Source organism: Xiphias gladius, chromosome 19 (genome assembly GCF_016859285.1).
Source record: "Xiphias gladius isolate SHS-SW01 ecotype Sanya breed wild chromosome 19, ASM1685928v1, whole genome shotgun sequence".
Taxonomy (NCBI): Eukaryota; Metazoa; Chordata; class Actinopteri; order Istiophoriformes; family Xiphiidae; genus Xiphias; species Xiphias gladius.
In genome coordinates, this window is record NC_053418.1 from 29439572 (window position 1) to 29453472 (window position 13901).

Consider the following 13901-nt stretch of genomic DNA (forward strand, 5'->3'; position numbering starts at 1 on the left):
TAGAAATTCATGTGGCCAGTATTCATAGGAACTATTTCTCTGACTGAAACTAGCACCAGTGAAAACTGTTTACAGTGAAGTCTGTGGATTATTTAAAGTAATCCAGGACATTTTTTCTGATAGATGCTACAGTTGAATTTTTGTAAATGTTATTTTTTAATGCTATGAACGCCCCAAACAAAATTCCATTCATCTCCATGGTAGTGGGATGGTAGCAGAAAACTATATATATGGATACTTCAAGGCATGAGCAAATAACACCAAAATTATCTGCATGACTAGTTACATACAGACATACATATACAGAAAAAGAGGAGGTTCAACATCATGCAAATGAAATGTGAAATGAAATTAAACATGTCGGGATGCTCTAGAACTCCAAACTCCCATTAATCTCTGTGGAAGATGTAAAGATGACAAATTACCACTAGGGTTGCCAAACTTGCATAAATCTCATTTTGGATCAAGCTATGAATTTTCCTAATGACAACAGTACAGATCCCCTCACTATTTCTACAGCAGCAGAACTGTTTTAGAGAGGTGTTGATTAAACCTTATGAACATGCGGTAGTTCAAGTTGTTGTTGTATTCTGTTATAAATATTAGAAACATCTGTCATACATAGTCAATTATGTAACTGTGGAGTACAAAATAGTAAAAAGACACAAAGTTTAAGTCTTAAGGGTGCACTTAGGTTAAAAATCAAGAATCTGTAAAGTTCAGAGAAAAACTGGGTACTCACTTTTGTCATTACTACCAAAAAAAAATAAAAAACCTCTGAACGAGTAAACAAATGGTTTAGCTGGAAAAATCTAAGGAAAACAGCATGGTATAATTTCTCACCACAGGCTCTAAAACCAAAATTCCACTTGGTCCATTTTCCACCTACATGTAGAGCCCTGCTTTCATGAACCCAGCGGCGTGGCGTACAGCACAATCTACTGGGCCACCTGTAGCGCACTTCGAAACAGGGTGAGATCAGAAAGAATACATTAGCATATATTACAGGCAGGCATGTTAAAGGTTTTATCAATCATAACTATATACATCTTATTTTTTTTAATGCTATGAACGCCCCAAACTAAATTCCAATCATCTCCATGGTAGTGAGAAGAAATCTATATATATATAGTGTTTCAAGACACTCCACAGAGATTTTCCCAGAGGAGACAGAAGTTCAAAATATGAAAACAACAGCTAAAATACATTGCCAAGAATAGATGATGTGTCTTTTAAGTTGAATTCAATTTTGAATTCACTTTGGACTCCGTGAAGATCTTACGATCATCATGTTTTCAATGCCATGGTTTTTGAAACACGGCTATGAAATGTGACCCTAACAGTCTATCACATCAGGGTTGTAATTGCAGCCACGTGTCTACCTGTATTGTAAGTAAACGTGCAGAACTCCAGGTCTTACTTTGGTCAGATTTGTTAAAAAGATGATGAGGTGCGCAACGTTGCCCTAGTTACCAGGCGTTTTGGGTAGAGACACCGTGGGAGGAGAAAGGAACGTGGTCCTGAGGGATTTATTAGTGGAGAGAGAAGTATTTATTGAGCTAAGATTTTTCATGACTGTGTGAAATCTTTCAATGTGTCAGTATCGAACACGTCTGTCAATTTGCAGTAGAAACTGTATAATAATTAATCAAATACCACAAGATTGATGTGCATGTAAGCACGGAGGTTGCTGTGTTTATTTTACAACAGTCTTCTGCTTGCTGCACAAAATTTATATGAATATGCTGTGTATAACTGTGGATTTACAGTCACATCACTCCTGCTAGAGACTTGAGATGGAACAGATACCTTCTGCCTTCAGACAGCTGTAAATGAAAGGCTGTAAGTACAGACAACCTACTAACAGTTGTGGTTTACAGAGCTAATAAGAATCAATCATTCATCCAACTTAATTTTGTCTGACTGGCTCTAATACCATAATACAACTTGTTTGTCTGCATGATCACGTCAACTGGTTGAAAAACATAAAATAAAAACATTATCATAAAAATTAGTTGAGAGGAGATGGCTGAGTTGTACGTAGCAGAGTTAGGTAACCTTTCAACTTGTTGGTTAGATTTTTTTTCTTAAGAATTTGGTTCCACATACAGCTTGCGTTTATACTTGGCTGACATCCACAACTACCACAAGCCAGACCACCTCCAGATGTGGTGGTCTGGCCAATACGATGACATTCCAGCTTCAATGCACATTGCATGTTAATACAGGGTGTAAACCCTTTGAACCAACTTGCATACTCACCATACGGAGTTCCTGGACCAAATTCCTTTGCTGCATCCTGCATATATTGACCCAGGAGCTCTCCATTGGTAATTCTGGATGGTGCCTTCCTCTCCAATTTTTCATAGAGAAACTCCTCAATTCTGGCACCTGCATAGAAATTCAGGAAGAGTTTATTTTTTGGCACAAATGAGGAACAACGCAGCACTTTTAGTTCTTTTACTCCTCACACTGATTAAATGAAAACGATATCCAGAAATAATAACTTGCGTATTATACCACTGCAACAATTAGTCAATTAATTAATAGACTGTGATTGATCGAGAGAAAAATCATCAAAACTCTTTATAATCGATCAATGGTTATTTTTGGTTGTATTTTAAAAGAATACCATAATTCTCTGGTTCCAGCCTCTCAAATGTGACCATTTTCTGGTTTCCTTGGGCTTTTATGACAGTACATCAAATATTTTTGGGTTTTGGCCTAGACAAAAAAAGATATATTATTATTTATGATTTTTTGACTATTTTCTGACATTATATAGACAAATGACTTCATTGATTACTTAATAAAATAATAGATTGATCAATAATGAAAATAACAGTTCCTTGAAGCCCTAATGTATTATTTGCTACCCCTCAGTGGTGTTTTGGTTTTACAGCACTTTTTACACATTATATAGTTGAACCACTCCAGTACACCCCTGCAGACACTACATAAACTCTGATAATGAACACTACCTGGTCAGCACAGCAGGCAGACAGAAATACAGGTTGGCTGGTGAAAAGTAGACCATCTAGCAAGATAAACAACTAAGTATTTTTCTCAGGAGTCAATGAAGACAAAAACAGAGGTAAAAGCAGGGTCAATTTTGGATTTATATTCTCCAGTTATGTCTGCTGGATGTAAAAGAAAGTAACTATTTGCTAGCCTGTTAGCCTTAACAACTTTATAAACTGGTGATGTGTGGTGTAAGTGCATGTGTTAAACTTATTTTGATACTTTTCACCTCCTTTATGGCCAAACATCAATGGATTAAGTAGAAGTGGCTATACAACAATGTAAATTACACCGTTACAAGATCACAATACACTGAAGTGAAGGTGCTCATTTTGCAGAATAACGGTGGCTTTAAAAGTATTCAGACCTCTTCACTTTTTGCACACTGTGTTGTAGATTTCACTTTAAATGGATATATCTGCTATTTTTGCCCATCAATCTACATTCAGTAACCCAGTGAAAGGGAAAACAGGTTTTAGAAATGTTTGCAAACTTATGAAAAATCATAAACTAAAATCTCTTATTTACAAAAATATTCAGACCTGTTGCTGTGGCACTCCAAATTGTGCTTAGGTACATCCTGTTTGTTTTAATTATCCTCAAGATGTGTTTAGAACTTGACTGGAGTCTCTGTGGCAAACTGAATCAATTGGTGATAGTTTAAAAAAGGCACACACAAGATCCCATCGGTCACTAAGAGATTCAGAAGTCCCCTGCACAGATGGCAGACCCTGATGAAAGGATGATCATCTCAGCAGCACTCCAATTTGGCTGTTATGGTAGACTGGCTAGATGTAAGCCACTTTGAAGAAAAAAAAAGAAAAAAAAAGCATTTGACAACCCTTGGACTTTGCCAAATGACCTTCAAATGACTATGAGAGCATGAGGAAAAAGAATCTTTGGACTGATGAGACCAAAAAAAACTAATCCTTTGGTCAGAACTCCAAACACCATGTCATGTTCCTACAGTGAAGCAAGGAGCTGGCAGGTACAGGGAGACTCGTCAGAATTGAGAGGAGGGTGAATGCAGGTCCTTGAAGAAAACCTGCTCAAGAATGCATGCGAGCTAAGAATTCAAATCCAGTCTGATGGAGCTTGAGAGGATCTGCTAGGAAGAATGGGATAAACTGCCCAAATCGAAGTGAGCAAAGTTTGTAGAGAGTTACCCAAGAAGATTGGAAACTGTAATTGCTCCAAAAGGGGCTTCAACAAACTACTGAATTATGAGTCTCAATACTTTTGTAAATGTGAGATTTCAGGTTTTGATTTTAAATAAATTTGCAAAAATTTCTAAAAACATGCTTTCACTTTGTCATTATGGGCTATTGAGTGTAGGTTGATGGACAAAAATGGCAATTTTATCAATTTAAAATCAAATCTACAACACAAAATGTGCGAAAAGTGAAGGGGTCCGAACAAAATTAAATTAATGCTGCTTCAAGCAGCTGTAAGTTAAACAATTGTAATTTTAAACTGGTATGTAGTAATTGTCAGGATTTTAAAATATCAGGGTGCATCTTATTACCAAAACACCACCAAAGTGTGATGTCTGTTACGTAGGACAAATTAATAGCATGGAATATTTTAGGCTAGTGAATTTTATAGCTATACTTTAGACATATTTTTCACAAGTACATTTTGGGGTTGAGTAAAAGTATCAAGCCATGAGGCTTAGTGGTCATGCTCCCAGAGGAAAACAAATCTGAAAAACAAGCTAGGGGTGGGGGTGTTTTTCAGCAGGGAATATCTCTGACAATTATTTAATAGTATAGAGATCTTATCAATACAGTGGCCTCCTTCACATGTCCCCAATAACTAATAATATTTCTAAACAATAATAAAAGGCCAGGTAAAAAAGCATGATCAGCATGTCCTTACGTAGGTTCACATTTATGTTTCTGGACATTATTTTTTTGGTGTTATTCTATGAATCAATGAATTATTTTTCATAATTATTTGTTGTCCACATACTTGTCATTGATTAACTCTACAAAATAAAATTTACTGTTAATCACATATTAATACAAGGGTCATGACTTTTTTTTGGTCAAACTGATGCAGGAATTTCACTGAAACTTAAAATGTTACAAAGGAAGTGTTCAGTAATCAGCTAGCTGGCTACCATGTCATACTGTACTTGGGGAAAACTGTATGTTAAGGCAGAAATCGGCAGTCTGCACCCTATGTGCAGGAAAACTGACAAATATAATTAAGTATGATTTATGTACTCTGCAAACACAGACAGCATTACACGCTATCAAGCTGAAGTTATGAGAATAACTTGTTCAACTAGTCGGAGATGATTTGAGAATAATGTTAACAGGATGAGTGGGGACTGTGTAAACGGTAGAAATGTGGGCAGCCAAATTCCGAAATGTCCAGATTAAATCCTGACCTATTTTTGGATTAGCATCTGTTCTTCTAGCTTTCATTGCTCAATATAATCTCTTACAGAAAGTTTCTTCCATCATTCTTTCTGAAAAGGTTTAAATATGATGCAGTTTTCTGTTCACATTCTAAACTCCTGTACTAGACTAGACTATCAACAATAGAAAACAAATTAACATTTAAGTACAGTACTTTGAAGTTCCACAAGACTTTGGTGCCACATTTTTAGCTAAAGTATGTGTTATGTCGATTGTTATGTTTGATGAGTACTAGAAAGGCTTCCCTTCTCATCCCAGCTCCCAAATGTGCGACTGGATTCAATAAAGTAAAATAGTTTGAAGTATTGTCTCATGTCTCCATATATTTAACTTTACAGGACCTTAAAGGGACACTCCACCAATTTCACATGTTAACGTCAGTGTTCATGTGATGAGCACTGTGCAGCTTGTAAAAACAGTTGTATTTTCAGAAGCGTAGGATACAATGTTTCTTGAGCTTGGCCCATACTAAGGATGGCTAGGTACTTCAAAGTCAGAATATCAAAGCCTCTGTTGCTCCAATTTTAACCACTCTTTTCTTGTGATCTGTCTCTTATAAGCCCGAAACTCTTATAGAAGTTACTAAATCAGAACGTTTTCTAAATCAGAAAACAATCTTTAGGCATTCTTTGGCAGAGCAGGGAGAAGGTTCAGTCGAGAATGGTTATAAACAGACCAGTTTCATTGTGCCTATTGATGGGACTGCATCATACTGTGTGATGTGATTTGTATGGTTTCTTTATTTTCCTGATACTAATATTTTGATATCCTCATATGTAGTTTCTATGGAGCTCCCCTAAATCAGTTGAGAGAAGCCAAATCCGTTCCCATGGTTTTGTAAACCGAGAGTACAGATTTACACATGGCTTTTTTTTCCTCAGCTGACCCCAGGATGGTTCCATAAGTTTCCTATTTATCTGTTGGCAATTTCATTATGTGATGGAATAATGAAAACTTCTGGTTTAGAGCACTAGGTGCAACCAATGTTTTTAATGATTTCTGCCCTGAAGACCTTGCAATCTCTGAATTTGGCTTTTCTAACCAATATACCCTACTTTTAGGCTTTTAGTATACGTTTTCTACACCTTTCTCCACCTAGGAGAACCTGAAGAAACTTTTTTCTGTAAACCAATTTTTATCTTTAAAAAAGCACCTTAAGGTTCCCTGGACTTACTCTAGAAACCCAAATTTCCTTTGCCTGTGCTTTTAAGGTATTCTAGGGGTTTCATGTATATTTTTGTTTATAGGTTTGGCACTGAATTACAAGTTTGATCTTTTGCTCAAATCTGACAGGCCAAACCAGTAGTACATACTTATATTTTTGAACATGGACAGAATACCTAATTATCATGCTTCAGCTTTATAGCAAGATGAAGACAAGACAGAGAAGAAAAAAAAATCACCTCCATAATAAACAAAATACACTGTCTGGTCGGGGCCAGTGAAACAGAGGATCATTAACCCATGTACAATATGTGCTGACTCACAATCAGTTATATGCCAGAATAGTATTCACCCTTGGTTATGTCCTGCTGGAAATGTTAAGCCCTGAAATCACACTGATGCTCTGAGTCTGAGCATTAAAAATCTATTTTACAGCCAGCTTTGATCTCAATACCAAAGAATCATGTACTGATTTGATCCTGTTAATGTTCAACTACTTCTCTTCTAATAATTCAAAGGCATGAAAGGTTTCTACAGCAGGGCATTAGTATCGGGAGGCAGAATACTCACCAGTGTGATCAACTGTAGCATGGAGAATCAAAAAGTCACACATTAGAGCTCCCCATACTCCAGTATGTCATTCCATATCACTCTAAACCTATAAATAATGCTATTATGCCTTTTTTTTTCTGTCACAGTTTCATTTGCAAGCTGGATCGATTTTTAAATGGAACCCTGTTAAGTTTTTGACCACTGGTAGCGCTATAGAGCAATATTTTTCTGATCTGATCAATAGTTTGTGGCAGTGTGCATAGAAGCGCAGGAATGTGCTAACAAAGGCAGTGAATAAGGAAGCTAGTAAACATGGATGTACACTATGGACAATTTTAAATATTCAAAAATGTTGGCTTTGCAAGTGTTGTGTGAGGAAGAACATAGAGTTGCTTCATTAAGTAGTCAGACCACTTTTTACACACTGTTTTGTAGATTTAATTGTCAATGGATAAAATTGACATCTAAAAAAAAAAAAAAAAAAAAAAAAAAAAAAAATCAATAACCCATAATGACAGTTTAAAAAAAACAAAAAAAAAGTGAAAGTGAAAGCATGTGTTAAGAACTTTTTATCTATTAAAAATCAAAACCTAAAATCTCACATTTACAATAGGATTGAGACCCATAATTCAGTACTTTGTAGATACCCTTTTAGATGTGAGTAAGTATCTACAAGCTATGCACACCTGGATTTGGGCAGTTTATCGCATTCTTCCTAGCAGACCCTCTCACGGTCCACCAGATTGGATGGGAATTCTCAGGTTGCATGCACTCTGGTGCAGGTTTTCTTCAAGGACCTGCATTCCTTCCTCTCAATCCTGACAAGTCTCCCTGTCGCTGCCGCTGAGAAGCACCCCCATAGTATGATGCTGCCACCACCATGCTTCACCATAGGGATATTATTAGCCAGGTGATGAGCAGTACCTAGTGTTTAGAGTTCTAACCAAAGGGTTCATTTTTTCATCTCAGACAGGAAAATTTTCTTCCTAATGCTCTCAGAGTTTTTTAAAGGCCGTTTGGCAAAGTCCAAATGTGCTCTCATATGCCTTTTTCTGAAAGTGGCTTCCATCTAGCCACTCTACCATAACAGCCCGATTGATGGAGCGCTGTGGAGAAGGTCATCCTTTCAACAGGATCTCCCATCACTGTAAGGCACTTCTGAAGCTCTGTTGAGTGACTGTTTGGTTTTTCGTCATCGCCCTTTTTGCCTAGTTACCCTGTTTGGCTAGATGGCCAACTCTAGGAAAAAAGTCCTGTTGGTTCCAAACTTCTTCCATTTCATAATTATCGAGGACACTGTGTTCCTGGGATCACTCAAAGCTTTAGAAATGGTTTTACCCTTGCTATGATCTATACCTCGCCGTAATTTTATTGAAGAGGTCTACAGAGAGTTACTTGGACTTCATGGCTATGTTTTTGTCCTGACATGCAGTGTGAACGGTGGGACCTTATCAGGTGTGTGCCTTTCTAAAATATGTCCAATGAACTCGGTTTGCCACAGATGGACTCCAGTCAAGTTCTAGACAAATGCAAGGATATTTAAAGCAAAGAGGATGTACCAGACCACAATTTGGAGTGCCACAGCAAAGGGTCTGAATACTTTTGTAAATTAAAAATTTCACTTTTTTAATTATTCATAAAATTAGCAAAAGATTTTTTTTTAATTAAAAAAAATACATGTTTTCACTGTCATTATGAGTTAGAGTGTACATTGACAGGCAAAATAGCAATTTTCATTTCCATTTTAAATTAAATCTAGAACACAATGAAATGTACAAAAAATGAAGGGGTCTAAATATTTTCTGAAGCCACTGTACATTCACCACATTTGTTAGATTTCAAGGATACATATTGTGCATTTTGGTGACAAACATTGAATCTAAACATAACTTTTGGCTGTTTACAAGAAAGCTCCATAGGGCACTATTGAACTTTTCTGATACTGCCAGTGACGTTAGCAAATATTACAAATTGTTGACTTCATAAGTTTTATCTAGATTGCATGATAAATTTCGTATGATCGTATGATAAATTTATCTTAATTTGAACTACAGGTGTTGCAGAGGGCTACATTTACATGGTGTAAACACACCATTTTTAGTTACTGTATAATGTGCACTGCAGAGGGGTTGCTGAGCCTGCAACACAATAACTGTTAAACCAAAAAAATTTTTTTTTTTTTCGTAGATCAATGTCGATTTCAGGTCATTAAAATGTCTTTGAACAGACCGACAGGGAGAAAAATCCAAATTGTGAATTCATGCAATTTATTTACCATGTGACATGTCTTAATTTTGACATAAAAATAAAGTTACCTGTGATTAATTATATATTTTAAATTTTCAGATCTCTTCACATTGATCTTCATAGAAATCATGGAACCTACTGAAATTTCTGGCTGCCTAAATGTAGAAAATAAAAAACTTGTTAAACAACTTTGTATGGTAATAGACCATACACAATCTCTAGTTGATGGGTTAATGTGTAGTTAATGGCCCTATCAGGATTATACGTTTTCACTTTAGGTATTGAGCTGTCTATTATACTAGTACTAGTACTACTGTATTGTCTATTTGCATAATAGAATTAATTACACTGATGGCAAAAAGAAATGCAAAAATTGACCGTGTTAGACTGGAACTTCATAAATAAGTATAATAAAAACAGGTGACAGGAAAACAAGTATTAAGAAAATTTGATGATTCCACAGGCCTTTAGTATGACCATTAACTGCCTGATAATGGGTGACATAGTATTTCCCCACTTCTACAATGGCCAACTGTCATCCTCAAAAAGGGACCATAACCATCACCTCTATCTCGCAGTGACTTAAACTTTGAATTAAGGACCTTTTAAAAGTGACCTGATTGAACCCACAAGGTCAAACAGCACCTACCATGCCGAGATGTGATGTCTCATTGTATTGTTTGTCACCATAAACTGAAAACGTTCTTTAGGTACACAACCTATGACTGGTTAAATCAATCCAGAAAATGTTTCATTTTCCCATCAGTATGCCAAGTCCAGCTTTACTTAGTTGGATATTATTTTGTTGTTCATTATTGATATTTACATTACACAGCAAATATCTTGTGTATTATGTGTGTTTAATAAAATCTGTAACCTCCATTAAGAGCATATTATAAATAAAATCATCCCCTTATAATGTATTTTACAGCAGTCATTTATCTTGTAATTAGGGGGGGGGGGCAGCATTGCAGTAGTTATGCTGAAAGATATGTACTCTAGAATTTTCTCTACACCTCTAATTATAGGATTGCTATATTTATGCCATACTTGGGTTGGGCTGCAGCAGGACTTCAGTCTGTCTGTATATTTTGTCAGTCCAGTTTTTGGTGCAGTCTGCGCGGCTCATCAGGTTCTCAAAATGAGCGTCCAGCTCAGTCTTCTCCGCCTGGCCCAGCTTCTCTTCTGTGAACTGAGGCAGAGCAGACAACACAAACTCTCACAGGTGAACGACTTAAACAACTGTTCTTGTCACGTTTGGGTTTTCATCAGTTATTATTAAAAGCTAAGGAAATCAGCGTGATGTCATGACGTCCCGAAGGGTCCAGTGCACGATCCGCTCTTGCTCAGCTGACATGTTTTTCCGTCCACTCACCAGTTGTCACCATCAGACTCATCCAAATGAATATAAGGTAATAAAAAAAAGTAATACATCTTATTAAGCTTTTTTATCTGAATCCATAATGGTTTTATACTTGCGACTGGTACGCTAGCTTGCCTTAAAATATAACGTTACATTAAAAAGATACTGTTAGAGGCTAACACTGTCAATAATAGCATTTGGACAGTGCCGTTCAATTACAATGTAGGCCTAAACTACTGCCAAAACGTAGCTCAATATTACGTAGATGTATGTTTCCTACGCTAATATGTGATGTTACGCTAGCCCAGCAAAACAATACTGCGAAGTCAGATACAGTGTCGTAACGTTAGTAACAGCTGGCTATCAAAATGAAAGAGGCGACAGCCGAGCCGAAAAACTTTGCACGAGCTTTAGCACGAACATTTCATTACCTGTACAGCTCGTGTGAAAAACAGTCCGGCACCAGAGGCTAATTTCTTCACGTTAAAATCCATTGTGTTTGGATCTGTTAGCCAGTGATGTTACAGACCACTCGACACCAGCGGTTATGGCACACGCCAAAAGTCACGTGACCACCACGGACGAGAACTTCGGTTACGTCAAACGTGTATCACTCTGACAAAAGCAAAGGATTAGAGTCACTTTAACAGTGGTAAATGTGTATTGTAATAACATGCTAAGGATAATAGCAGTGATTCACTCAGTTTTGATTTCATTATGGAGGTATTGCATTTACTTTTTCCATTAATGCAATACCAAAGGTTGGCCAGCAGATTTCGCCATTTTGGCGAGATGCTTCAAATAAGCTGAACCATTACTACATGGTAGTAATGGTTGAACTACTGTTCATGCCTTGTATTGGTCACTATGACCAAGGCAGATACAACAGCATGGATATATATATACAGTGAAAATGTTCAAAACATTAAAAACTTTAGACACACTGACGGCGAGGGGCAATGTACACTCTGGATTGTAAATACACTAAACAGGGGTTTCTCAGCACAGAGTAAGCCAAATTTTGATTTGCGTACTTGGGAGTTCGAACTTGCCAAGTTCAACTAGGAAGTCCAGACTCCCAAGGACGGGAGGATTATTTGCAATTGAAACAGCAACCACATCTTCCAAATCTAAATAGATACTTTCTCGCCTCAAAAATATCAAAACTTAATAAAGGGACATAGTAACATTTTTAAGTACTTATAGTTCAAAAATCAACCGAAATGCATTCTGGCAAACTTAGCTTCCCCAAGTCCATACATCCATGGTCTGCTTGTCAGCTTGTAGAGTGCCATCGATAAAGCCCCCAGGCATATTATTTAGCTGTCAGGCAATTTTGGCATAGTGGCCAACACCCAACAAACAGGTGATCAATAATAATAATTAAAAAAAAAAAAAAACTTATTTTGGGAACTTATTTTGTAGAAATTTTTGTAAGGATTTGTCTTCCTTTTTATTTCCAGAATTCCTCATGCTTCCTCTCTGAAATAGGAAAGTGTGGTTTGGTTTCCTTAACCACAACAGAATTCATAAATAAATTCCTGATAATACATGGTCATTCATGTCATACTTATGGCCAAATTTTTATATCCATAAGTGTAAATGCTCTAACACTAAATCCTTTTTCCTGTTCTGGTTAAAATTAAAAAAGGGAGATCTCTATTTTTTTTTAACAGTGTGAACATAAAAGCTGACAAAATGTATAATGTGTATGAGTTTTTGTGTTTTTAATTAATTATGTGCCTTATTGGTAAAACCTATGCAGCCTACCCTCTGGCTCTCCTTTAGTTTTGTATAAATGTAATTTTATTGTTTATTGTGATCCTGACATACAGCCCTGTGTAGCACACCTTTGTGTGCTTGCTTGGAGTTTTCTAATGAAGATTTTTTTTTCCCCCCTCCCCCTTTCTCAAAAACAAAGTTACTATAATGTCCACCTTTACTCACGACACTGGCCCAAAAAGCATTGTTTGTACACAATCACTGTAAAGGAGTGGCTGTAATTTGATGAACGCATTTTTTTGAGCATCACAAACCCCATGAAATGATTCAGAATTTGATCAATTTGGTCCAATAACATTTGAAAAGTCTAGAGGAGCAGCATGAATAAGTGATTTTATCCCATTTGTGTGTGCGGGGAGCAAATAGAAAACAGCTGGCTCAGATGGTGGTTGTTTTGGAAGTGCATGTTCTTGGTCAGCTAAACTGGAGAAGGACAGTAGTGCACATGCTTCTGGATGCCCACAGAAACACTGGACAAAAACAAAACAAGAATTTTGAAACTGGCTTTATCCAATGTTCAGATTTATGCAAATGAGCGCATTTTTAATTAGATACTGCCTAATTTGAAAAAAATTCAAATTTTTGAAATGAGAAAATTTGCAATATAAAGTTATAATTGTCTTAAAGTACTCAGCAGGGTCAGTTTCATAGTGATATCTATTAGTTCAAATTTTTAGCCTATTCACCTGTAGTTTCTTGCCTAAAGGAAATTCTCTTGACCACCAGTAAATAGCCTTTGGGTGACAGCTATTGTCTTGTGTGATTATTTTCTTTTATACAATTGTTACTCCTTTGGTCAGAGATAGGTATTCCTTCAATACTGAGTCTTGAGATTTGTCTACTCAATTGAATATACTGCATTGAAGCTTTTATGATATTGAGTCACTGGGATGCATTTTAAGACCCTTTCATATTCATTTTCATTGATTGCCATTCCTTTTACTTGAGAAAACCTTGTGTGAATAAGGATAGCCATATAAGTTCTGTGATGGATTTAATGTCACCGCTATCCCTATTATTAACATCCTTGTTTTTTTTTTTTTGGCTGAACCGGCCCTATAAATGCTAATGTCCGTAACTGACCGAAAGACAAAGTTACACCATTGGCCGTTGCTCCTTCAAAATGAATTGGTGCAAACAGTTTACTATGTCATGAGGGGCATTTATAAGCAGCGTTACCAACTTAGCACTTTTGTCACTAGATTCAACAACTCTTCGAACCTTTTTAGCAATGTTTCTTCATAAAATGGATTTAACATCAAATCTAATCTGATTTTTGGAAAAACATCAGCTACTTCCGTAGAAGAGCGTCGTCAATATTGCCCCGCACGTGCCATGTCGGACTT

At 36.6% G+C, this 13901-nt stretch overlaps 1 protein-coding gene across 5 annotated transcripts in view; it reads right to left on the reverse strand.

Annotated features, from left to right (window-relative positions):
* The window catches only part of LOC120805220 (endophilin-B2-like), a 46156-nt gene extending 34781 nt beyond the window's left edge, over positions 1-11375 (reverse strand). For 2 of the 5 annotated variants that reach the window (XM_040155252.1, XM_040155248.1), the window contains exons 1-4: positions 11205-11375; positions 10461-10602; positions 2263-2391; positions 844-960 (exon numbers count right to left, since the gene is read on the reverse strand). In XM_040155252.1, the coding sequence (XP_040011186.1) occupies positions 844-960; positions 2263-2391; positions 10461-10602; positions 11205-11267 (451 nt within the window). In that variant the 5' untranslated portion in view covers positions 11268-11375. Of the gene's footprint in view, positions 1-843; positions 961-1420; positions 1521-2262; positions 2392-2632; positions 2725-10460; positions 10603-11204 lie in introns of those variants that run through there. The other 3 variants (XM_040155251.1, XM_040155249.1, XM_040155253.1) reach the window with 3 other exon arrangements.
* Positions 11376-13901: the final 2526 nt, after the last annotated feature.